Source organism: Euleptes europaea, chromosome 7 (genome assembly GCF_029931775.1).
Source record: "Euleptes europaea isolate rEulEur1 chromosome 7, rEulEur1.hap1, whole genome shotgun sequence".
NCBI lineage: Eukaryota > Metazoa > Chordata > Lepidosauria > Squamata > Sphaerodactylidae > Euleptes > Euleptes europaea.
In genome coordinates, this window is record NC_079318.1 from 77,356,785 (window position 1) to 77,381,570 (window position 24,786).

A 24,786-nucleotide genomic window follows, 5' to 3' on the forward strand; every position below is an offset into this window, starting at 1 on the left:
AAAACCTCCAGGGAAGGAGAGCTTACCACCTCCCGAGGAAGCCTGTTCCACTGAGGAACCGCTGTAACTGTTAGAAAATTCTTCCTAATGTCTAGACAAACTCTTGATTTAATTTCAAACCGTTGGTTCTGGTCCAACCTTGGGCAACAGAAAACAACTCGGCACCCTCCTCTATATGACAGCCCTTCAAGTACTTGAACATGGTTATCATATCCCCTCTCAGTCTTCTCTTCAGGCTAAACATACCCAGCTCCTTCAACCTTTCCTCATAGGACTTGGTCTCCAGACCCCTCACCATCTTTGTTGCCCTTCTCTGGACACGTTCCAGCTTGTCTACATCTTTCTTAAATTGTGGTGCCCAAAACTGAACACAGTACTCTAGTTGAGGTCTAACCAGAGCAGAGTAATGTGAAAAACTGCATTAGTTATGTGAGAAACTGCATTAATGAAGACCTACAGCTAGTTTTATGTACCCATGGTCAAATGAGATCAACAGGGAGGGTATAATTCACAAGTTTTAATCACAAGAAATAAGCGACAAATTATTTCACAACACAATGGGGAATGGAGAAAGGAAACAATACAACACAGAGCCTTCCAAAAGTCCCTGAAACATCAGTTTATCAGAAAGTCAAAGTATTTCCACCACTTAAAATCCTACTTGGGAAAATGTTTCAAGACTATAAAATGTTTTCACTGTAGTGTAAGACCACCTATTTTCTATGCATTTAAGTTAAGGTATCCTCATGTTTCTCTATGTAATTAAACTATATACATCCAACATTGAGTGATTTCAATGGTGGCCAAAAGAAGAAACTTCAAGAAAAATAAGAGAAGCTGCCACAGCAATGCAGGGACACAGAGGCAGCACTTATGGTATGGACCCCTCTGCCTCTAAGCAATCGACAATAAGTGCAGCTGAAGGACGTTTCTTCGGATCCTCCAAGGTGCAGAGAGAGAACAGCTCGATGACGTTTTGATAGGGTGGGCCTAGCTCTTCCACATTGAGTGGTGGCTGCGTCCCAAGAGCATCATAGTACGCAGATTCATCAAAGTCATCCTCATCAAAAGAAGCATCTGAGAAGACATTAAAATCAGGTCAGTGGGAGCCATTTTCCACTAAGCCAGTCACAAGCTGGAATGTCTCCACATTTCACCCCAAAGAATACATCAGACACCCTGTGTGTGCCTAAGTGCACAAAGAAAGCAAGTAATTCTAAGAGGGGTTTTTACTCGAGAGCCATTTTTACGAACTCAATGAGGCCCTAGCGCTAATGGGCATTTTTATGTTAAAAATTTAACTGCTTTCTTTTCAACCAATTCTTGGTTAGCTCCCTTTTTACTGGAAGAACGTGTTTGGTCCCAGCCCCATGCCTAAAATGACTGAACTAGAGTCTCTTCCCCACCCCACTCAAGGCCATACACAGATTAACTTCCTGTTGAACCACCTCTATCAAAAGAGGGAGAAGTGCCATGAAAGCCATTGCTCAGCCAGAGGAACCCCCACCAAGCACACCTTCGTCTGATACTTCCTCATCTCCAGGAAGGGTAAGGTGAGGTATGGAAAGCGTCATCATTTCCCACAGGGTCAGACCAAATGCGAAGATGTCAGCCTTGTCGGTGATGATGCCGTCTTCCTCCAGAGTTTCCTTTGGTTTCCAGGGCTCAGTGCCAATGTAGTGGGCCTCTGGGTCACTCACTGTGTGGAAAAGGAGAATCCAAGTGAAATGCAGAGCCACCTGCAGGAGCCAATCAACACCTCCCAAGTCCCCAGGGAAAAGGGTGAAAGTATACCTTATTACAGATGAAACAAGAGCCATGTAAAGAACTAAATTCCCCCCATTAAGTCATGCACATACACCCCCACCTCCCCAAGCAACTGTGGTTTGATGATGTACTGGTGAAACTTCAGGTGTTTGAGGTGATACAGGTGGATTAGCATAATTTGGGGGAGGGGGAATTCAGTACTGCTCTTGTTTAATCTGAAGTGCCTCGTGGTGCAGAGTGGTAAACTGCAGTACTGCAGTCCAAGCTCTGTTCACGATCCGAGTTCGATCCCAACAGAAGTTGGTTTCAGGTAGCCTTCCATCCTTCCGAGGTCGGTAAAATAAGTACCCAGCTTGCTGGGGATAAAGGGAAGATGACTGGGGAAGGCACTGGCAAACAACCTTGTAAACAAAGTCTGCCTAGTAAATGTTTGGATGTGACGTCACCCCATGGGTCAGGAATGACCCGGTGCTTGCACAGGGGAACTTTACCTTTTACTTGTTTTACTTGTTTAATCTATATAATTTACACGGCACAGAAACCATTGGTTTCTGTACTTAGATGGAGAAAGGAAAGTCTCTCAGCCTCTCCTTGCTGCCCCTTCTCTTCCTACTGGTAAGGGAGCAAGTTGGGAAGACCACAAAACCGATTTAAAAGGATTCCACTCACATATCCAAGCCTCCATCTCTTCCCTGTATACAATTTTACGAGGCTTAGTGGAAAAGGGGATTGGCAGCAGAACGACCAGATGGACATCAAGCCTTGGTTCCTAGAAATCTTGAATAGCTAAGCTACACTGAGTCTTTAGCTTCCCTTTCTCTCCTGGAGTACAGCAGCTTTACTTCTTGTTTTAAGCAGGTATTTATATTTTTAGATGTTACCTACTGAGCAATAATGCAGACAAGGAACTTTAATGGTCATTTAATCTTTTAAAGAGATATCTCCCTCTTGGCTATTTAGCTACTTTGAGACATCTGCTCAGCCACAGGTTGTTCCAGTATCCTGACAGAGAAACTCTGGTTTCTTAATCCTAAAAATCCTCTGCAGCTTTTTGAGCACAAAGGCCACGTGCTGTCCCAGGTCACAGAAAAAGGAGCTGAAGACTGGCATCCAAGAGAATGCCGAAGGCCATAAAGAGGTTGCCACAAGTTCAACATACCCATCATGTTCTCATCCAGAGGTAATGAAACACCCACATCACAGATCTTTATTGACTCAAAGGCACCTTTAATGACAACATTGGAAGATTTGATGTCTCCGTGAAGCAATTTTTTGTCATTGTGTAGATACTGAAGAAGAAAAAAGGAAGGGGGCAGGATGAGATTTCAGGGAGTGGTTTTGCTTACGGCAGCACTGACAGGAAACCAAGAGCAGAAGGCAAGCCAGACAGCTAGCTTGCTCACTCAGTCAATGCCCGATCCCCTGGTTCCCTTGCCAGATTCTTTAAAACATTCCTGCTAGACTCATCTTCCTTACTTCCATTGTTATGCCCATACCTCTTTGCTCCTCCAACCCTTGCTTTTAAACATCTCTCCCTAGTTTCCCTTTCACCTCATCTTCTCTATCACCACCCTTCCCTTCTACATATTTTAATCCCAGCACTCTGCCTACTCCCATCTGTGTCTTCTCTATTTTAACGTGGGCCATTAAGCCCCCTGAGTATGGACCAAATTACTTCCAAGTTACCTACAGCATCTTGCACTGTTGGTACTAGGTAAATATAGACCCACTAATTGTAATAGACAGTCAGTACCCAACAAAGGCTGACCCCACTACCTGAGCCATAGACAAATGACTTTCCTCTAGCGTATACCCAGAGAGCCACACCTTTGTTCCCCGTACTACAAACTTTGCTAGAACAGGTCTGCTCTGACAGAGTCTGCAACCAGGATCAGACACATACCTTCAACCCTCTTGCCACGTGCAACGCAACTCTGAGGATGGTGGTGGCTGGAAAGGGCCCCTGGTGTTGTGCTCTCCTCTCTTCTATTAGGTCATTGAGAGATTTTTCTCCCCCATACTCCATGGCAAGGCACATGCTCCCATCTCTGGCTTCCGTAAATGCACGATACCCTTCAAGCACACATACAATTCTTTTGTTTAGGGTCTCGTGAAAGCCTGCGTGTTCAGCCCAACGCCTCCCAACATTCACACTCAAAAGAGAAATTCATGCCTTTAGCATATTTTGAAGTGGTAGGAAAAGACCAGTTTTTAATCCTTTTATATGGAATTTCCCCACAGGCATATACTTTGCAGTTCCCAACACCACTGTGCAGTAGGTCCCTTCATTCCTACTTCACAGCTGGAGAAGATGGCAAGAGCTGTTTTCTCCTATTGCTCCCCAGGGCATAGCAGATATCCACCAAGACTACTACAGATCCTTTAAAGTTTATCTCCACATCTCCAGCTCCATTTCCTTGTGCTTAAAGGTGAATCTCTTTGAACACATTTTACCCTGAAAGATCAAGAGTTTTGAAATACTACCCTTGCTATATTTATTTATTTATTAAAATATACCCCACCTTTCCTCTTGGTTCAAGGTGGCTTCCGGTGAATAGACGCACCAGGGCAGAAAAGTAGAAAATTTCAGAAACTACCCTTGTTTGTCAATAGGGGCTAGACTGGCTGCCACTTATCTACCAATAAACTGAGGATGACTCAGGAATCTCAGAATGAAGAAGCTACCCTCCCCTTTTCTCATTCCAACTTACCCACAATGTTAGGGTGTTCAAGATCTTTCAGAATCTTAGCTTCTTCATTCAGTCTTTTTTGATATGTGTCTCGGTGACTGGAGTCACATTTAGGATTTATTTTCTTCACAGCCCAGGGGGAGTGAGAGATGCCTTTTGGAGACCTAAAACCAAAAAGCCTCAGGTATAGATGGGACTCTGATTGCTAGGGCCATATATAGAATCAACGGTAGGGATTTGACTCAGCTAACAGACCACCACTTTCAATCTGAGTCTCTATGACTATAACTATGCTCACGAAAGAACTGTACCGTACCACCTCAAAATTACCATAAATGAGATTGGTTAATAAACCCAGAATGTATTTAACTTTCTTGTTTAGGTAGTTAGGTATCACGAAGTCCACCAAGAGCCTACTCCTTAGGTGATTTCAGATTCAAGCATACCACAAGTAGACAGCAAGAACAGACAAGGGACACTATTGATGGTATTTGAAAACAGCAACTAAGGAAAAGACACACTGACTAGTGCCTAGAAATTTCATTGTGGCACCTAATATTTTCCATCAGTGAATTTATTGCAGTTGCTCTCAGCAATCCTTGGTGGAAGTACAAAGCTTGCTTGTTTCACATCATAATACGCTTTGTTGTGTGACATATAAATGCATGTTCTTGCCACTGCTTTCTTATATGTTAACTTTACACCATTTCATGGTGGTAGATGAATCAATTTCTCAACCAGTTGCTTTCTATATTGGCTCCAACTTTCAGTTAAACTGGGGGAGAAGTTAGGTAAGGGTTACAGGTTAGGTTGTTGTCATGACAACCCTCTTCCCCAACTTATTTATATACATCAACACTTTTGTCATAGCTTGACTAGAGTTACAAGAAACTGAAGAATCTAGGGTTAGGTTTTGGAGCAGCAATAATTAGAAAAGAGTACCATTAAAATCCTGAAGGCTGAAAAATGACTCCAAAGCTTGATTTATGCAGTGGCTCCTACAGCTAAAGAAAATTTGCGAAGGCTTGCCCTGACCTACTCCCACATTCTGTAAAGGTAAGGTAAAGGTCCCCTGTGCAAGCAACAGGTCACCATGGGGTGACATCACATCCTGACGTATACTAGGCAGACTTTGTTAATGGGGTGGTTTGCCAGTACCTTCCCCAGTTGTCTTCCCTTTACCCCCAGCAAGCTGGGTACTCATTTTACTGACCTTGGAAGGATGGAAGGCTGAGTCAGCCTTGAGCCAACTACCTGAAACCAACTTCCGTCGGGATTGAACTCAGGTCATGAGCAGAGCTTGGACTGCAGTACTGCCGCTTACCACTCTGCGCCACATTCTGTACCACCAGCTAATTTGAAACGGGAATAATTTCTTCTTTATGGCAAATTTGGCATATACACTCCAAAAGCAAAACTAATTATTCTCTCCCCACTGCCCATCTTTTTGAAGTTGTCCCACATTAAGTCTGTTTCACTCAAATCATTTGTTTGTAGCCATGAATAACTTATTTTACTATATAGGTGTTACCTTTTCATAAGGTAAACACTGACTCCAGTTCCATAGCCAAGTTTCTGCATGAAGGGAGAAGCTGGGATAGATATTAAAGGTGAATTAGCTGGTCCTATATTGGACAAAGAAAAAAAGACAGAGAAATCCTTTAGTAGTTCCATGGTCTCATCTCTAGATTCTGGTAACCTAATCCAGAAAAATGACTTTTCTGACCTGTGATCAAGGTATTCCACAAGATTCCTGTGGAATCTCTGGTAAGCCACTCTATGGGTTCCTCACTTAAAATAATAGGATATTTTCTATTAAAATAACCTATTAAAATAACCTTAAAATAACCTGTCTATTTTCAGGGGAATCATGTTAATGATTTCAAGCTTGACTTCCTGCTACAGTTCTTCTAACAAAACACTACAAGTTTGCACTCCTTTTGAAGCCTTTACTGTACTAAAGTCTACCACACTTTTCCTCAAGCAAGTTTCCTCAAGGAGAGAAGTAGTTGTCTGCCACCTGAAGTTATTTGTTCCTAGGACTGTGGAAGAAATGCAGCTGCACAGGACAAGGATCCCTGAAGGCTTGATTTACAGCATTGCTCTTTGTTATCTCAGCTTGAGATGCTAGAACTTGACATGTGTCCAAATCTCATTTTGGGGTATAGGGAGCAAACAACCCACTTGGGACACACAAATCACCCTAAGCATGACAGGCTTTGCTAAAGAATTGTTATTAGCTGGAAATGTTTAGAATATTTAAAAAAATAGTCTCTCACTACAAGTCTGATTAAGTACAGACTCACCTGCTTTCTTTCTCTCAGATGGTTTGCTGGGGGTCTTGAAGGCAGGTTCTGCTTCCATTGTCAAGAATTATCTTGCAGAAGAGAGAAAAAGTACACACTGTGACAATCATAACTTGCACCATTTGCTTTTGGGAAGGGATCCAGTATCCCATACACCAGTGCTCAGTTATGGGAGAGCTCTTGGGTTCTTCAGAAGCCTATCAGGTTCCTCAGTAGAAAACAAACTGAGCTCTGTGGAACACAGTGGTGCAATATAAGTGCCCAGAGTAAATACATCAGCATTTCTGCAGATGCAAACAAAAACAGGAACGATGTGACGCCTTAAAGATTTTGCAGATTTTTATTCTAGCATACGTTTTTCAGGACTAGAGTCCCATTCATCAAATGCATGTAACCAGGCCTCGGTAAGCAGACATCCAAGGTTATAAAGGGGCAAAAGTTGCAAACAGCAGGGTCAAAGAGCAGGAAGCTGGTCTGTCTGGTGCCAAGAAGATGCAAGGTAAGAGATAATTATCTACAATGCAAATGTAATCAAGAAAAGTACAGAGACCATTCACAACAGCAGAAATTGAGAATCACACAGTTCCCCTAGACTTTGACCTTTCCCACACAGGTTATTTGGACTAGGCTTGATGCTGTTGGGTTTTCCCCACCCTTACTTTCCCATAGCATCCAGTGCATTTGTGCACCTCCCAGGGTTTCCCTGAGTTTTCTCTGATCTTTCCTAAACATGCCCTGCTGCAAAGTTTTGGGAAAGATCGCAGCAGCTCTTGGATGGCTACCATGTGGTTGCGGAAGTCTGAATTTTCCTGGTCTTAGCCATTTTTCTTGCCCTCGCCCCCACTGCTGCCAATTCCTCCCCCATCACCACCACCAAAGTGCTTCTTTGCTTTATTAAGTCAGCAATTGAATATTGTTATATCAATATAACACTATGTAATATTGCAGAGATATAAGGGGGAAAGGCATATCTGTGCAACAAAAGGGGCTAACGCCTTTAAAAATTAAAATCGAATTCAGAAAACACAATACATATAACACAATATCACAACAGAACAATATTCAATTGCTGAAAAACTTAAAGCCATGGAGGTGGGGGGGGCCTGCTGCTCTGAGGCAGGAAAACTACAGGGAAATATGCTATAGTTACAGCTGCAACAGCAACTGCACAACCGTGACCCCCTGAAAAAAAGAATCTTTGGTTAGGAAGAAGCTTGCACAGTCACTACTGATCCTACCCCTCACATTGTACTCTGAAGTCATGCAGAGTTATACAATGAGGCATGCAAGACCTGAGAGAGCATCCCAGAATCCTCTGCAACACAAAATGGATATAACACACAGTGGGTAGCCGTGTTAGTCTGTCTGCAGTAGTAGAAAAGGGCAAGAGTCCAGTAGCCCCTTAAAGACTAACAAAAATCTTTTCTGGTAGGGTATGAGCTTTCGTGAGCCACAGCTCACTTCTTCAGATACTTCTTCAGAAAGCTCATATCCTACCAGAAAATATTTTTGTTAGTCTTTAAGGGGCTACTGGGCTCTTGCCCTTTTCTACTACTGTGGCTCACAAAAGCTCATACCCTACCAGAAAATATTTTTGTTAGTCTTTAAGGTGCTACTGGACTCTTACCCTTTTCTACTAATGGATATAACAGCAAACGTGATGTAACGATTAAGATTGTCAAACTATGCTCTAGGAGACCCAGCTTTTCATCCCTAATTGTGCATGGAAGCTTACTGGGTGACTTTGAGACAGTCATTGTCTGTGTGTGTGTGTGTGTCTACGCTTACCCTACCTTACAGGGACTGTTGTTGCAAAGATACAACGGAGGAAGGGAGAACGTTGTAAGCCACGCTGGGTTCCCACTGAAAAGAAACGCATACCATCAATAAGAGAGAGAGGGAGGGGGAGGGGGGAGGGGGAGGGAGAGAGAAAAGAAAGAAAGAATCCGACAATAGAAAATCCTACCAAAGTTGCTTCTGTCCCCCGTCCGGTTGCCTTTTGAATTCTGGCGCGCGCACTTTTCTTCCCACGCCCCCGAGCGCGGCGACGGTGGCCGCCAAGGTCCAAAACGATTGGTCGTGGTTTGCAGACAGGCGGCAATGGAAGGGCCCAACTTGAAGGGGGAGAGAAGGAAACAGATTTGCTGGGCGGGTCCATCCGTAGGTCGGAGAGGGGAGATGTTCAGAGGAGAATGGGGGAGGAAGACTGCCAACATCTCAATGTGTGGTTGTCTGTGGATTCACGTGCGTGTCTCTTGTCCAACCCTGCCTGCAATAGGCATGGGGACTGCAGTTCTCCTCGAAGCGAAAGGTTATGGTGGATTGTCAGAATACTTAATACTAAATTAGATGGGACAATGGTTTTTCTTGGTTTAAGGCCGCTTCATACGTTCCATATTAGTTGTAAAATACTGATGCCAAGGTGTAAGCGTTGCCATCAAAAGTTTGGATTCATTTGCAATAATGTTTTCTGCCTAAACACCAATAGTGATCTAATATTTATTAGACTTCAAGAGAAAGTGTCTCATAAGAATTTGGAAATGGAATGTTGAGAATCCCATAAGGGAGGAAGGACACATTTTAAAGGTCTGAATTCATCAGCTCTTGCACAAAAAGCCTGTCACTGCTTTGGTCTCTTATTGCTTTTCGTGTGGGGCAATTACAATTGTCCATTCTAAACACATTCCCTTCTAAGGCCTTTTCTGCCCTTGTTTTCACCATGGGCACAAGACTCTCTCCCTTGAGGTCCCCCCATGGGTCAGCCATTTCTCTCCTCCTTCCTCTTGCTCTGCCATTATTCCCCTCTGGGGTTTTCCTACAAAAACCTCCATGACCTTCTCTCCACTATCTCCTTTCTTTGTCTCCTTGCCTCTTCCTATCTCCTTGTCCTCTATTTCCTTCTCACTCCCTTCCTCTCCTCCTTGCTTAATTTTCTTCTCCGTGTGCTCTGTCTTTTCTTCTTTAACGGACAGCTTTTGTGCTCTATGTGGGCAACAGTTCCAACTCACCTATCAATGCTGGGCAAGCTGCCTTGGCAACAGGGATCATGCTCGGCCTCCGGTTATTGGCAGCCAAGTCTACCTTAGCATGGACCACATTGCCTCCACTGACCACATTTGGGCCTCTCAGTGTGACTGAGTTACCCCACCAGCCATATAAACCCAACAGGATGATAGCATCTGCTGCTTGTTTCCAGAGGGAGACAAGCCTCACAGATGTCTATGGAAATCAACAGAATGGAGCCATTCAAGACACACTGCAGCATGGTGGGTAACAGTCGCTGCCAAAGTTAAACCTGTGGATTATCTACCTGCAACATTAAAAAATACCTAGCAGCACACACCCCAACAAGGCAAGAGGGGCTTCTCCTTGAGAGCATCAAGTTTCCTCTGGAATAGCCACACGGTCCAGGCGGCAGCCCTTTGTTGGGGTGTCTGTGGCATGGGTGCCACAGCGCCCCCGCCCCCCTGTATCATACTCTTTTTTAATGTGTAAATTACTTTTAGTTAGTATGAAAAATTAGAGTGGAACATATCTTAGGTAGACTTTCCTCTCCCAATTGTCAAACAGTATCCCATCTTCAACCCACCCTTCCTCCTCCCCTTTCCTTTCTTTCTTGCGTTGCTTTGCTTCTTTCTGATTGTTGTATTTTCCTTTTCTCCTTGGTTTGTCTTTTGAGGGTATTTTTGGAGTATTCCATCTGGGAACTTAAGATGAAGAAATGGTAGAAGAAGAGTAGGTTGTTATACCTCACTTTTCTTACCTTGAGGAGTTTTCAAGTGGCTTACTATCAAATTCTCTTCCTCTCCCCACAACAGACACCTTGTGAGGTAGGTGGGGCTGAGAGTTCTTAGGGAACTGTGATTAGTCAAAGGACACCCAGCAGGCTTAGTATGGAGGAGTGGGGAATCAAGCCAGGTTATCCAAATTAGAGTTCGCTGTTCTTAACCAGTACACCATGCTGGCTATACAAACTGCTTTGTAGAATCACAGGATGGCTTAGAGGGCTGGGCTTAGCTTTTAACTAGACGGGCTGGAGGTGATTGGGAGATTAGGCTATTGCATATCATATTGCTATGTAGTCATTTATGTTATTTTATTCATTCGTCTGTGACTTTTGGATGCTTAGCACAAAGTGTCTTATAAGTTCATTTTTATCTTTGATTGAAGAGTTTATTGCTTTTGTGTTACTTTATTTGCTGGTTTGTGCATTGTGATAAATAAACCATTTCCAGTTATTTTAATCCAACTACTGGGTAGCCAGTGTGATTCAGCGACAAAAAAGCTAATGCGATCTTGGGGTACATCAACAGAGTTATAATATCCAAATCACAAGATGTCATAGTTCCGCTGTACACTGCATTGGTCAGGTCGCACCTGGAGTAAAGTGTGCCGTTCTAGAGGCCTCACTTCAAAAAGGATGTGGACAGAATCCAGCGGGTGCATAGGAAAGTGACGAGGATGGTCAGGGGCCTGGAGACCAATCCCTACAAGGAAAGGCTGAGGGAGTTGGGAATGTTTAGTCTGGAGAAGAGGAGGTTGAGGGGAGACATGAGTGCTTCCTTTAAGTATTTGAAGGGCTGTCACTTAGAGGAGGGCAGGGAGCTCTTCCTGTTGGCAGCAGAGGATAGGACTCACAGGGCTGTCACTTAGAGGAGGGCAGGGAGCTCTTCCTGTTGGCAGCAGAGGATAGGACTCACAATAATCGGTTCAAATTATGGACAGAAAGGTACCAGCTATATGGAAAAAATTTTTACAGCAAGAGTTGTTCAGCAGTGAAATCAGCTGCCTAGGGAAGTGGTGAGCTCCCTCTCACTGGCAGTCTTTAAGCAGCGGCTGGACAAATACTGGTCAGGAATGCTCTAGGCTGATCCTGGATTATATGGCCTGTATGGCCTCTTCCAACTCTATAATTCTATTATTCTATTTGAGGTTTTATTTTGTACGTTTTAAATACTAATCTGTAAACTGCAAGAAACAGGATATAAAAATTGTAATAAAATACTTTGCACAAGCAGAGCAAGATTCAAGTTCAGTAGCATCTTACAGCCAACAAGATTTCCAGGGTATAAGCATTCAAGAGCCAAAGCTCCCTTCTTGACTCTCAAAAACGTACACCCTGGAAACCTTGTTGGTTTCTAAATGCTAATAAACTCTGATCTTGCTCTTCTACTGCAAACCAATACAGCTACCCTCCTGAAGCATAGGTAGCAGCTTAGTTTACACCAGATGTTATGTGAGTGCAAACTCCTGTAGATGCGTTGTGCCTCCTGCACATCATGTTTTACTCAGATTTACAGCATGCGCTAGGGTTGCCAACAACTCTGGAGCAAAGTGTTATATCCCTTTAATAGAGGCTTAATAGAATATTATTTGTCTCTATGCCATAAAAAGGTTTGACTGCTCTTTTCCACACATGAAGCTTCTACTAAAGGGACAGGATGTTTTTTTTCCTCCAGGTTGGTTGTCAGTCCTATGTGCCACACACGCCTACTGCAAAAATTCATACCCAGTTCTAAGCACATGTAATTGGATGTAAGTGCCACTGACCCCCAGCTTAATATGCCTAAGGCTCCCATGTTTAGCCAAGTTCTCCTCTGTTTCATTTGCAATACAATCCTAAGCACTTTCTTGGAAGTAAGCATCACTTAATAGACCTATGTATGATTATAAGACCTGTTTAGGATGACACTGTCAGGAAACCTGTGCTTAATCACAACATTCCTAAAGGATGAGAAGTGTAACTTTATTTGAGGGTGGGGTGGGGAAGGAAAAGACAGAGGGGCTGTGGGTGTCAATTGCAGCCCCCCCCATTTTGCCTGCAACCTTGCCAATCAAATGTGGGAAGGGGGGGCAGAAAGGTTGATTGCACAAATTTCAGATGGGTAGCTATGTTGGTTGCAGCAAAAATGAAATAAAACGAGTCCAGTGCCACCTTAAAGACTAACAATATTTATTCCCATGTAATTTTTTGACTGAAAGCTCACTTCATCAGATGTATCTGTGTAATGGATGTACATGTCACACATGTATACCTAAGTGCTACAAATAACAGAAAGAAGTGATATGTTACAAAGGAAGAGGCTAGTTTAAACAAGATCCAATAAAAAGAATAATACAATCAGAGTAGAAGAGGGCCATCGGTGGAAAACTATGGTCAAGAGGATTAATATTCAATAGCTATTAATATTCAATAGGATTAATATTCAATGGCATTCTACTACTGCAGATTTAAAAGTCACTATCCTCCTACAAAAGATCTTTCAACCCTCAAGTGATGAATAAGGATTAATAAAATAATCCTCATGGTTGGATTAGAGCAACACATTCTATGTGGGGCTGCCCTTGAAGACTATCCAGAAATTACAAATGGTTCAGAATGTGGTGGCCTACCTGCAGCGAGGAACTAGCCACCAGGAACATATGTAGCCTATTTTGAAACAGGTTCTTTGGCTGCCAGTCTGTTTCTGGGTTTAATTCAACTTTCTGGGTATGATTTAAAGGCCTTCACAACCTGGGACCCATATATTTGAAAGCTCACCACCTTCCATATGCCCCTGTGTGCCAACTATGGTCATCAGGCAGCCATCTGTTGGCTGTTCAACCACTCAGGGTGGCCTGTCTGGCATCAACCAGAGCCTGGGCCTTTTCCATCATGGCTTTGGTTCTGTGGAAGAGGCTCCCTGAGGAGCTGAGAGGGGGGCCCTCCTTGGAGACCTCCAAGAAGTGCTGCAAGACCTGCCTGTTTGCCAGGGCTTTTGAGGGGTTTTGAATACCAGGCATCTTTTAAGGGGGCAGAGGGGTTTGGGCCTTGTTATTTTATTTTTTGTTTTACCTGGGGACGTTTGTAAGCTACCTCGAACCAAGAGGAAAGGCAGGAGATAAATGTTTTAATAAATAAATAATAAAATATCTTCCCCTTCCCTCAAGACAGAACAAGGATTTGGGTTTTCTCACCCACCCACTATAGGTGCTAATATCTTAATATAACCCATCCACCATTTACAGATGTTAATTACCGGTAGTTCAGCTAAGGCTGTATGTAGCCGCTATCCAACATGCTTATCTACTTTTACCCCTTCTTTAAATCTGATTTCACCGTAGGCTACGCAGCCCTATCTAACAAAAGATGGGAGTGGTCCTCACCCATCCTGAGAGCATCGATTACTTTTTTGATTGTATCTAGTTTTTTTAAATAATTTTTTATTTTTCTTCATTTAATATATCAACAAAAATATCAACATTATAATACTAATAATAGAAAGAAAAACAAATAGTATTTCTATTTTAACTATCAAATGACTTCCCCCTCTCCCTCTTCCATCTAAAATTAAATTTGTATAATCTTTTGCTAACGGAACTAATCCCTATATTATTTTAATTAACCTGTTCTTGTCATATCCAACATTATTAAATCACTACCAAAGTATAAAAATTAACACAAAATATGAGTAAGGGATTAGATCAATGAGTATCCTTTAAATGGTCCCGTTAAAAAATAATTTTCACAATATATTCTTCAAGCCTCCCATTCCCCAAAAAATTGTTCATTATCATTCTGATTTATCAAAGCAGTAAGCTTCGCCATCTCGGTCAATTCCAGCATCTTTTTTATCCAGTCTTTTTTGTCTGGTATCTCAACTGTCTTCCATTTAGCTGCATATATCAATTGAGCAGCCATGGTGGCATAAATCAAAAAAGTTCTATGAGTAAAGATGGTATCCGGTATCATACTCAGTAGCATCATTTCAGGTGTTTTAGAGATATTTTGTTGTAAAATCAACCTTATTTCATTATCTATCATCTCCCAAAATTTCTTGGCTTTTTCACAAGTCCACCACATATGATGAAAAGATCCTATTTATTACATTTCCAGCAGTTTGGTGACATTAAAGCATACGATTTTGCTAATTTTATCGGTGTTAAATACCATTTATACATCATTTTATATACATTTTCTCTTAGTAATTGCGAAGATATAAGTTTCAGGTCTCTCGTCCAAAGCCTTTCCCATTTTTGTAGCATTATATCATGACCCAGATTGGATCTCATTTTAAACCAGCCACTCTTTGTTACATCTTCCCACTCTCATCCCCTTTCCCGTTGTTTACAGCCTTATGAATTTACACTCTGAATCAATAGTAGAAAAGGGCAAGAGTCCAGTAGCACCTTAAAGACTAAACAATATTTTCTGGTAGGGTATGAGCTTTCGTGAGCCACAGCTCACTTCTTCAGATATCACGAAAGCTCATATCCTGCCAGAAAATATTTTGGTTAGTCTTTAAGGTGCTACTGGACTCTTGCCCTTTTCTACTGCTGCAGACAGACTAACACAGCTATGTCAAGATTACAAGTCTGTCAGATAGTTTGACAGGTGCAGGATAGATCAGTGAGACCTAAGGATGATGTAATCAGCCTGGAAAGTACCTGGGGAGCTAGAGAAAGCTGGCCTGATCCAGTTAGAGCCAGGTGGCTGATGCAATGCAGTAGCAATGCCAGGATAATTGAGAATCTACTGTGATTGGTGGCTGCGTCCACCAGGTGTATATAATGAAGTGAAACCGCAGTTCTATGCGGGATGTTATGAGCGGAGAGTGTGAAAGGAGTATCTGTATATATTTCTGCACTGTACAAATAAACTACACTTTTTCTATGTGGCCGTGGACTTTCTGATGGGTATCCTGGACAAGACTGCTAATCCGCTTGGCTTCCGCGTCAGGGTTATGGGCCCAGCTCCTCTACGTTACAGGAGTGTTTCTGCTACACTGCGCAGGTTTTATGTGTGGTGGTAGTTAAGCAGAGTCCAGGATTTTCAGAGGCTACTGGAGAAGTGACGGCTGTGTGTGAGTAACAATGGCACAACAATCATTTATCCCGGTGGATAAACTCACCTCAGAGAATTACCACGTTTGGTCTGTGAGGTTGGAGCAATATCTGAAAAGGGAGGATTTATGGGATGCTGTGGAAAGACTCCCTACTACAGCAGCCGAGATTGCCAAGGACATAAAAGCCCTTGCCAATATCACCTTGACGGTGGGAGATGACCAGCTTATTTATGTTGTTGGAAAAGAGCATGCAAAGTTGGCATGGGATAGTTTGCGAGCAGTGTATCTACGGGACTCAGCTGGCACGCTGCTAGCACTAATGAGGCGTCTTTATAGATGCCATAAATCACTGCACATGCCGGCCGCAGCCCACTTGAAGACCCTAGCAGAGTTGTTTAGACAGCTGGAGTTGAGGGGAAAAGTTATATCTGCGGAGGACCGGGTGTATTTGCTTTTGAGTTCTCTGGATGCGAGCTTTGATGTTTTAGTAACCTCGCTGGAGAACCTGGCAGCAGGGCAATTAACCTATGAATACTTGACTGGACGAATTCTGGAAGAAGAGGAACGACGGGAGGAGGGACGTAAGCAGAAGACAGCAGCCCAGCTGAGATACACCCCCGAGGTTAAATCAACGAATCGCCCATCTGCCGAGACCTCAGCCCCCCAGCGCGTTTTTCATCCCAGGCAGAGAGACTGGATAGAGTCTACGCCGAGGACTGCAGCCGAGCTGTTTAGACAACCCCGAGACGGGCAAGAGGTCTACTCAGCGCAGAGCCAGTGGCAGCAGCAGAGGGGAGGCGACGGAAGGCAGAGTAAGAGCTAAAAGCAAGATGAGGAATGCGTGATGTTTGTCAGAAAGTGTTTTCTTTGTGGGTCCTCACAACATTTGAAAAGACATTGTCCCCAGTTGGCCAGGAATAAGCAACCAAAGAGACAGTCAGTGAATGGAACTTACACTGCTGTTGTGCTGGCAGAGGCTGGAGACAAAGAGGACATTTGGCTCTTGGACAGTGGGGCAAGTACATGTTTTGTTAACAAAGCTTCCATGTTAGTTAACCAAAAGCAGTCTGCTAAGTCTTATGCAAGTCTAGCAGATGGGAGACACTTAAAGGTACACTCTGAAGGGGAGGTGTTTTTCCCAGAGTTAAAACATAAGTTTAAAAATGTACTTTGTGTGCCTGAGTTACAGCATAGTTTGCTAAGTGTTTCTGTGCTGGCTAAGACTGGTTTTAAGGTGCAGTTTGAAGGAAACACCTGCCAGATAAGCCAGGGGGAGGTTGTAATGTTAGAAGGGCACTTGCAAAAGTATGTCTATGTGGTGCATAGAAGGACAGGAGAAACTTCTATGGTAGTGGAGTCTGTGAATAAAAATCCACATAATGAGTGCATACACCTTCTACATAGGCGTTTTGGCCACGCCTCCTTTTCCATTCTAAAAAAGACCCTGAGTGTGTTAGGGAAGGATGACATTAAGTTGAATGGGTGTAATTCTTTCCTAGATTGCACTGTCTGCAAATCTGTTAAAAGCAGACGTAGTCCAGTGGCTAAGGTAAGCCAAAGGGTGGCAAGCAGACCTCTGCAAATTGCTCATTTAGATCTACTCATTTAGATCTCATTTAGATCTCCATTTCCTGAGAGTGTGTCTAAGAACCGATACGCTTTATGCATTGTGGATGATTTCTCTCGTTATGGCTGGGTGTATCTGCTGAAGCAGAAAAGTGAGGCATGTCAAACCATCAAGTATTGGATTAAAAGGGTGGAAAGGCAGCTAGACCTCAAGGTATCCAGTATACAGTCTGACAGAGGCGGTGAATTTGTCTCTAGTGCATTTACCCAGTGGTTAGAAAGCAAGGGAATTGAGCACAGATTGGCTAATCCCTGTGTTCCTCAGGAGAAGGGTGTGGCTGAGAGGAGGATTGGTTATCTAAAGTCAATGTTGCAAGCTTTGATAGAGGATGCTAATCTAAAACCCAGGTTCTGGGGGGAAGGCATCAAGGTGGCTTGTTATTTGATTAATAGACTTTGGACCTCCAGCATTAACAATATTCCCTACAAGGCATTGTACAATAGAAATCCCTCTTTAAAGCATTTAAGAGTGTTTGGTACAAAGGCTTGGGTGAATATACCTTTAAAGAACCGCAGAGCAGGTGGCAAGAAATCCAAACCGCTGGTTTTTCTGGGATATCAGAATGCAGCAAAATCTTATCGCTTTGCTAATGATCAGAACCAGGTGTCTTTTAGCAAATCTGCGAATTTCGGAGAATCTTTTAATTGGCCACGTTTACATGGAAATGAGAAGGTTTCTGAAGAAGTTTTATTGCCGGCTAATGGACAGCCAGAGGCAGATGAAAGTGTTTTTCCTGAAGTTGTTGCAAGCAGGGAAACAGTAAAGGTTGAGACTCCAGAAGGAGGGAAGTCTAGTGGCACGGTGGTCAGACGATCAGAAAGAAGTAATAAAGGAGTACCTCCATCAAGATATGGTTTTGAAGATTGTGATCATGTTTACAGTATGGATGATGGTGAACCTGGCAGCTATGAAAGAATAGTAGCTGATAATGAAAGAGAAAAGCTATTGTGGTTCAGAGCAAGGAAGGCTGAACTGGAAGCAAGCCAATAGCTCAAGGTTTCTCACTCTAATCTAACAGGTGGCAGTTTGTAAATTGGCTGCACCTGGATGTGATTCCAGGGGTAAAAATAAACAGAGACAGTAAAGGTGTTTTTTACTTGTCTCAAACAGAAAAAATAAAACAGTTGCTGGAAAGGTTTAGCATGCTTGATGCTAATGCAGCTGAAACCCCAATGGTCACAGGTTATTTATGTGAAGAGTCTCAGGAACAAGAAGAGTGTGACAAATCTCTGTATCAGTCCCTGATAGGAAGTTTGTTATATCTTGCTTGTTGGACTCGCCCAGACATATATCAGGCGGTACATTGCCTGAGCAGGAAAAATATGTCACCAAAGCAGAGTGACTGGAAAGCAGCTAAGCGTGTACTCAGATACCTGAAGGGATCTGTGAACAACCAGTTATGCTTGAATGCATGTAATGGGGAACTGACTGCGTATGCAGATGCATCATGGTCAGATCAGGGGAACGCGAAATCAACGACCGGGTATGTGTTGTATTTTGGTGAAGCACCCATACATTGGAAATCTGTAAAACAGTCATTTGTAGCCATGAGTTCATGTGAAGCAGAATATAGTGCTGTGAGTGAATGTATAAATCAGGTGGAATGGTTTGTCTATCTCATGAAGGAACTCAATGTGTCTGTACAATTACCAGTAAAGGTGTATACTGACAGTCAATCAGCGCTACAACTTGCGACTGAGCAAAACTTTAAAGGCAGAAGTAAGCATATAAGAATCAGATATGTCAATGTAATTGAATCTGTGAACAAAGGCTTGGTATGTATTGTAAAGTGTGCCAGTGCTGGTAATGTGGCAGATCTATTTACTAAAAATTGTGGATTGCAATAGATTCATGAAACTAATCTGAAATCCTTGAGAAGGAGTGTCAAGATTACAAGTCTGTCAGATAGTTTGACAGGTGCAGGATAGATCAGTGAGATCTAAGGATGATGTAATCAGCCTGGAAAGTACCTGGGGAGCTAGAGAAAGCTGGCCTGATCCAGTTAGAGCCAGGTGACTGATGCAATGCAGTAGCAATGCCAGGATAATTGGGAATCTACTGTGATTGGTGGCTGCGTCCACCAGGTGTATATAATGAAGTGAAACCGCAGTTCTATGCGGGATGTTATGAGCGGAGAGTGTGAAAGGCGTATCTGTATATATTTCTGCACTGTACAAATAAACTACACTTTTTCTATGTGGCAGTGGACTTTCTGATGGGTATCCTGGACAAGACTGCTAATCCGCTTGGCTTCCGCGTCAGGCTACCCCCTGTGAACTCTGAAACAAGAAAGCTTGTACTGGGATAAATTTCGTTACCTCTAACATGTTGTTGGGCTCCTGTAACAGGAGTTCTGTTTTATTTCTGCCCAAAAACTAACTCAAGGGGCTCCCCCTCAGTAATGATGATTATGCAAGCATGGCCAATCAGAGGCTTCTATAAGGCAGTTCGTAAATCAAAGAGTAGGAAAGCCGGAAAGAAAACACGAGATTGTATTGGATCCCATATTTTGACTGACAACAGCAAGGCCCAGTCAGGGGGTGGGGGTGGGGAATAAGCCACAAGCGACTCTAAGGAGGCGGGTCATTGCCGGGCGATGACGGAGGAGGGCGCGGCCTCTTTCAAGAGGGCGGCGGGGTGTCGCTCAAGCGGCGTCACGCGTGGGCTGATCTCGGACGGCGAGGCGGAAGAGAGGGGCGGGCGATGACTAGTCGGGGAGGAGGCGGCGTGGTGTACGGAAGCCGGGGAGGGCGCCGCGCGCTCCAGTCGCGCGCGAAGCCGGGCGGCTCTACTGCGCATGTGAGGCCGCGGCTGCTGCTGCTGTTTTCTGTCGGAAGGTGGGGAAGGCAAGGCGGGAGGACAGAGCGACCCGCCGGCCCCGCGCTCTCCCTGCATCGTAGCCATGGCCGGCTACGAGTACGTGAGCGCCGAGCAGCTGGCCGGCTTCGACAAGTATAAGGTGTGCAAGGGGGTGGGGGGTCCCCCTCTCCATTGGGGTCCCTGCAGGGGAGGAGCCTCCGGCAATGAGGGGGGAAGCACAGAGGTGAGGGGCAAGAGGCTGGGGCAGGGAGGGAGGATGGATGCTGAATGGCTGCTCCCGGGAATTTGCAGAGGTGCTGGTAGCACATGGTTTGCATGCAAGAGGGTCTTGGGTAGTGGACATGGGAGCGCCCTTTCTCGGCCAGAGGCTGCTGGGCTTTGCTCTGACTCGGTGTAAGACATCTTCGTTCCCGCACGTCGCATGTTATTGAAGTGCTGTGGGGAGCGGGCCGTTGTATGGCGTGGTATGCATGTAGAAGGTCCATGGTTCAATCCCTTGCCATGTCCAGTTAAAAGATTTCACGTGGCAAATTTATATATATACATAAAATAATACAAAAAAGATAATACAAAAGAGTATCTATATATATACTTATTAATAAGTTCGTAGTTCCAAAGTTGTTAAGACCAAGAAGATACGTGGCAAATTTCTCTGCCTTACAGAGCTTGGCTATAGTCTGATTTTGGTATGTGGTGTCTCTGAACATTAATTTGCACGCGCGCTGTGCTGGAGAAGGTCTCTGGCTTGGGAAGCTGTGGAAGGGGGCATGTTTCCTGGGTGCTTGGTAATGCACGGCTTCATATAGAAGGTTGATCCCCAGTGCTTAGAAAAGGTTTTTTTAAAAAAAATCCCTGTCTCTTAACAACTATTGCAGTGGCTTAGCCAAACCATTGCTCCGGCTTTGCTTAAGGTCTCTTCAAATGTGAGATTCTTGTGCAAGACCCTCTCCCGGTCCACAGCTCCTTTCTCCTGACTGCCTTTCAGTGAGGAGGCTGTGCTTCTCCTTTGCCACTTCACTTTCTCCTCCTTGCCTTTCCCCCACCCACACACTTGATTTTGAGGTGGTGTGAATGGCATGGCTGGATTGGGAGTGTTACCTCTCCCCCTACACACACGCTCATTGGGTATCCTTTCAAGATACCAATTTCCCTGTTACAGTATTCAAGATAGTATGTAAGTGGGAAGCTTGTTTCCCTCCTCTCTGTTCTGTAAGGCATTTCCCCTTTTGTGTGCATCTGACTGGAAGCATCAGCAAAATCTGCATTGGCATGAGAAAGAGGAGATGGAAGCAGCAGTGCAGAGGTATCTTCCACTGAGGTGTCTCTGTACCTTTCTGCTGCTTGCAACTTAAAAGGGAAGATGTGCACAGCAGATTGTGTGCTGAGTCTTCATAGTTTCTCTTCTCAGTGCCCTGTTTATTGTTCATGGCAGTTGGATGGTGGCAAAAATACATACATTGTGTGAAACCCATTTGGCTTCCTGTGTGAATGCTTTTACAGACGTTCCCTAATCTCTCTCTGGCTTTCAAACATGGAGTTGTTTGGGGTTTTTTTTCTTTATGCTGTAAGGACCTGCCTAGGGTACATGTGGGAAGAATGTAGAAGACAAGGGAAGAGGGTGGAGGTGCAACCACACTTGCCTCTGGGATGTGCTGTCCTCCTACGCACTTGAAAGCAGTGCCAACAGTGAGATATGTGCAGGTGATACGGGCCCTGCCCAGTGAGCTTCTGATAATTGTTGGGTTTCTCTTCTTCCTGGTCCTGTCACAGTGGACTTTGTGAGGGATCTTTCAATGATTAAAGGAATCAGCTTGTCAACCAAGTTTGGATTGTTGGCTGAAGAGGCAAATGTGTGCTGAGACTATATCTAATGAAAGTTTTTTTGCAATTGCAAAAGCACAGAGGTGAAATTGCATGACTTCTCTAGCCTACTTGAAGAGATGCAAAGTTTTCATTATTGCAGAAGAGACTGCTTTAGAGAAATGCTTGCCTGCCTGTGTGCTACCTATTAGAGCTATCTAGATGCTGATATGAGTTTGCTCCTTACTACTACTTTGGTCACATCATGAGACAGGACTCACTGAGGAAAAAACAATAATGCTAGGAAAAGTTGAAGGTAGTAGGAAAAGAAGACCCGACATGAGAGAATTGACTCAATAAAGGAGGCCATGACCTTCAGTCTTCAAGACCTGAGCAAAGCTGTTAATGAGAGGACATTTTGGAGGCTGGGGTTTTAACAGAGCTGAGGCGCTGTGGCAGTTGTTGATGCTTGAGTTCTATAGCTAGTAGCACACACTTGGCTTCTCTCTGGAAGTCCTGTTGTGGGTGGTTACATGCGTAACTTTCACTTGCAGATTGCCATGGTAAATCTGTATCTTCAGGCAAAAGATTCTTGTCTTTCTAACAGTAGCTAGCCCAAAAAGAGACAACATTTTCCTCCATTCAGTTTTGCTCCCTGAAACTAACAAACTGTACCAAGTGTACCAAGCACACATGTTTCTCTTTCTGTGATGCAATTTTGCCAATAGCTGTGGATCTGTAGTGGCCTGTCCATGCTACCGGCTTTTCTTGGTATCTGACTCATCTGAAGAATCTTCAGTTGCTTATGGGATTTGTGGGAATTTAGCTCTGGTGATCACTCAAAATAACACTTTTTTTTTAAGGCAGCCAAATAGGTGGGGTTTATGGTTGCAAAACTGGTGATGGGAACTCTCTCATAGATCTGGGAAATCCTGACAATTAGAACTAGTTTAATTAAACCGGCAATGCATCTAATTGTTGTTTATTTAGATCACGGGTTTGATTTTCCAGAAAGTAGGGCTATAAAAATGCCAGGTGCCTATCTGCCAAATAACTTTTGTTTCCCCCCTCCAACTATGTAAGGCTAGTGCCTACACCTTTCATATTGCCGTGGGTCAGAATTGAATTTTCCTCCATCACTGTCATGAACAACAAGCTTCTGATGGTTGTTAAGAAAGCACTGATAATCTGGTGGTAATTTTGACTGAAAATGGAAGAAGCTGAAAGAGCATGGTATGAGATAAAACTTGGATACTAACCATAGTCCCCACCCCCTTCCTACCTTTATTTTTCAGGCAGCCTCTTTGTCTGTAATTTTAAAAGCTTTACACTTCTCCCTGCCCCTAGACTTGTTGGTACCACTGGAATAAAGCACTCATTAATTCATTTGATATACATTAAATGTAACAGTTTATTCCATCCCCAAAAGTAGACTTCAAAAATCTGAGTATTTGGAGTGAATACAGAAGTGAGATTATGGCCTTGGTGTGCTCAGTTGTTCTTTCTATTTTGATCATTAAGCGATACTGTCTACCTTAATGAGATGCGTGTGTTTCCTTTGAGATGAATGGGAACAGACATGGGTAGTGTGCTCTGCTATGTCTCACTGTGTCTTCCTAGTGTATTCTCGAGGGTGTGGTAACTTAACAAAAACAAATGGCCTTTCACAAGCCTGAGCTTTTTGGGCAAGTAATGTCTATATTGCAGGTCTAATTTTTTGGAAACTTGTTTACTGGTTTCTCTATTAAGGGGCTGAAACAGAATTCAAGGATATCTGGGCTATATTGATGTTTTTGATTTCTAACTGATAATTATTCACATTTTGCTGATATCTTTTCCTTTTTCCTTTTTTTTTTTTTTTGCCTACTGAATGAGGTTTGTAGTAGATCTAGTCTCCACAGCAACAATTCTTCCTTGTCCCATTGGTTAATGACAGAAATGAAGGGATGGTTGTAAGGTCTAAAGAAAAGTCCTGCTAAAGTGTAATGTCCCAAGGGAAAACTAGAATCTAGTTTTGATTATTCCTCTTTTCTGTCGGGGGGTGGTGGCGGTGGAGTTTTTGTGTAAGTAAAAACTCCAACCACCATCCCCGACAGAAAAGAGGAATAATCAAAACATTAATGGACCGTGCAAGACGGATCTGTGAACCACAGTTTCTCAAGGAAGAAATTAATCACCTAAATCATGCACTGCTAGCAAACGGCTATTCCAGAAATGAAATCAGAAGGGCCATTAAACCAAACAAAAATCAGAAAACTCAGGAAAATGTCTCCAATAGGAAAGGTATTCTTGCCATTTATTAAAGGAGTCACTGATAGGATGGAGAAACTTTTGAAAAAACATAACCTACAAACAGTGTTTAAACCCACCAAGAAAATACAACAGATGCTATGATCAGCAAAAGACAAAAGAGACCCCCTCACCTCTGCAGGAGTATATCGTATACCTTGCAGCTGTGGACAAGTTTATATTGGGACCACACAACGCAGCATACAAACAAGGATTCTGCAGAGTTGGCCGACCTGAGAAATCAGCAGTGGCTGAACATGGACTGACCCAAACAGGACACAGGGTCTTATTCCAAGACACTGAAATACTGGACAATTCTACCAACTGTTTTGTCAGATTGCACAGAGAAGCCATTGAAATTCATAAACATCAGCACAACTTTAACATAAAAGAAGAGAGTTTAAGAATGAATAAGGCTTGGCTTCCTGTCCTGAAAACCTCCAGACTAACAAAGACTACAGTCCACAATAGCCATGTGGATTAGCTTTGGATTCCACATGTTAACAGATCACTTCAGGATACAATGGTTCCACATTAACATACCACACCCTCATTAGCACATTATCTTGATACTTACAGGACAATGATTAGCACATTACCTTTGATACTTTTTGCAGGACAATGACTCAGCTCAAACCCAACCCCTTTCTGACTATATATTA

At 43.4% G+C, this 24,786-nt stretch overlaps 3 protein-coding genes across 4 annotated transcripts in view; 1 reads left to right on the forward strand and 2 right to left on the reverse strand.

Moving 5' to 3' along the window:
* Positions 1-24,786, reverse strand: part of CCDC25 (coiled-coil domain containing 25) — a 103,937-nt gene that overhangs the window by 47,473 nt on the left and 31,678 nt on the right. The window lies entirely within an intron of this gene.
* PBK (PDZ binding kinase) lies at positions 857-6,853 on the reverse strand. The gene is made up of 7 exons (XM_056852493.1): positions 6,764-6,853; positions 5,989-6,082; positions 4,479-4,621; positions 3,671-3,840; positions 2,927-3,056; positions 1,517-1,699; positions 857-1,077 (listed from the first exon to the last, which is right to left on the reverse strand). Exons 1-7 carry the CDS (start codon positions 6,819-6,821, stop codon positions 872-874), a joined length of 984 nt encoding a protein of 327 aa, XP_056708471.1. The 5' UTR covers positions 6,822-6,853; the 3' UTR covers positions 857-871.
* SELENOI (selenoprotein I) overlaps positions 20,098-24,786 on the forward strand; it is a 60,266-nt gene continuing 55,577 nt past the window's right edge. For both annotated transcript variants that reach the window (XM_056852491.1, XM_056852492.1), the window contains exon 1: positions 20,098-20,174. In XM_056852491.1, the coding sequence (XP_056708469.1) occupies positions 20,118-20,174 (57 nt within the window). In that variant the 5' untranslated portion in view covers positions 20,098-20,117. The remainder of the gene's footprint in view (positions 20,175-24,786) is intronic.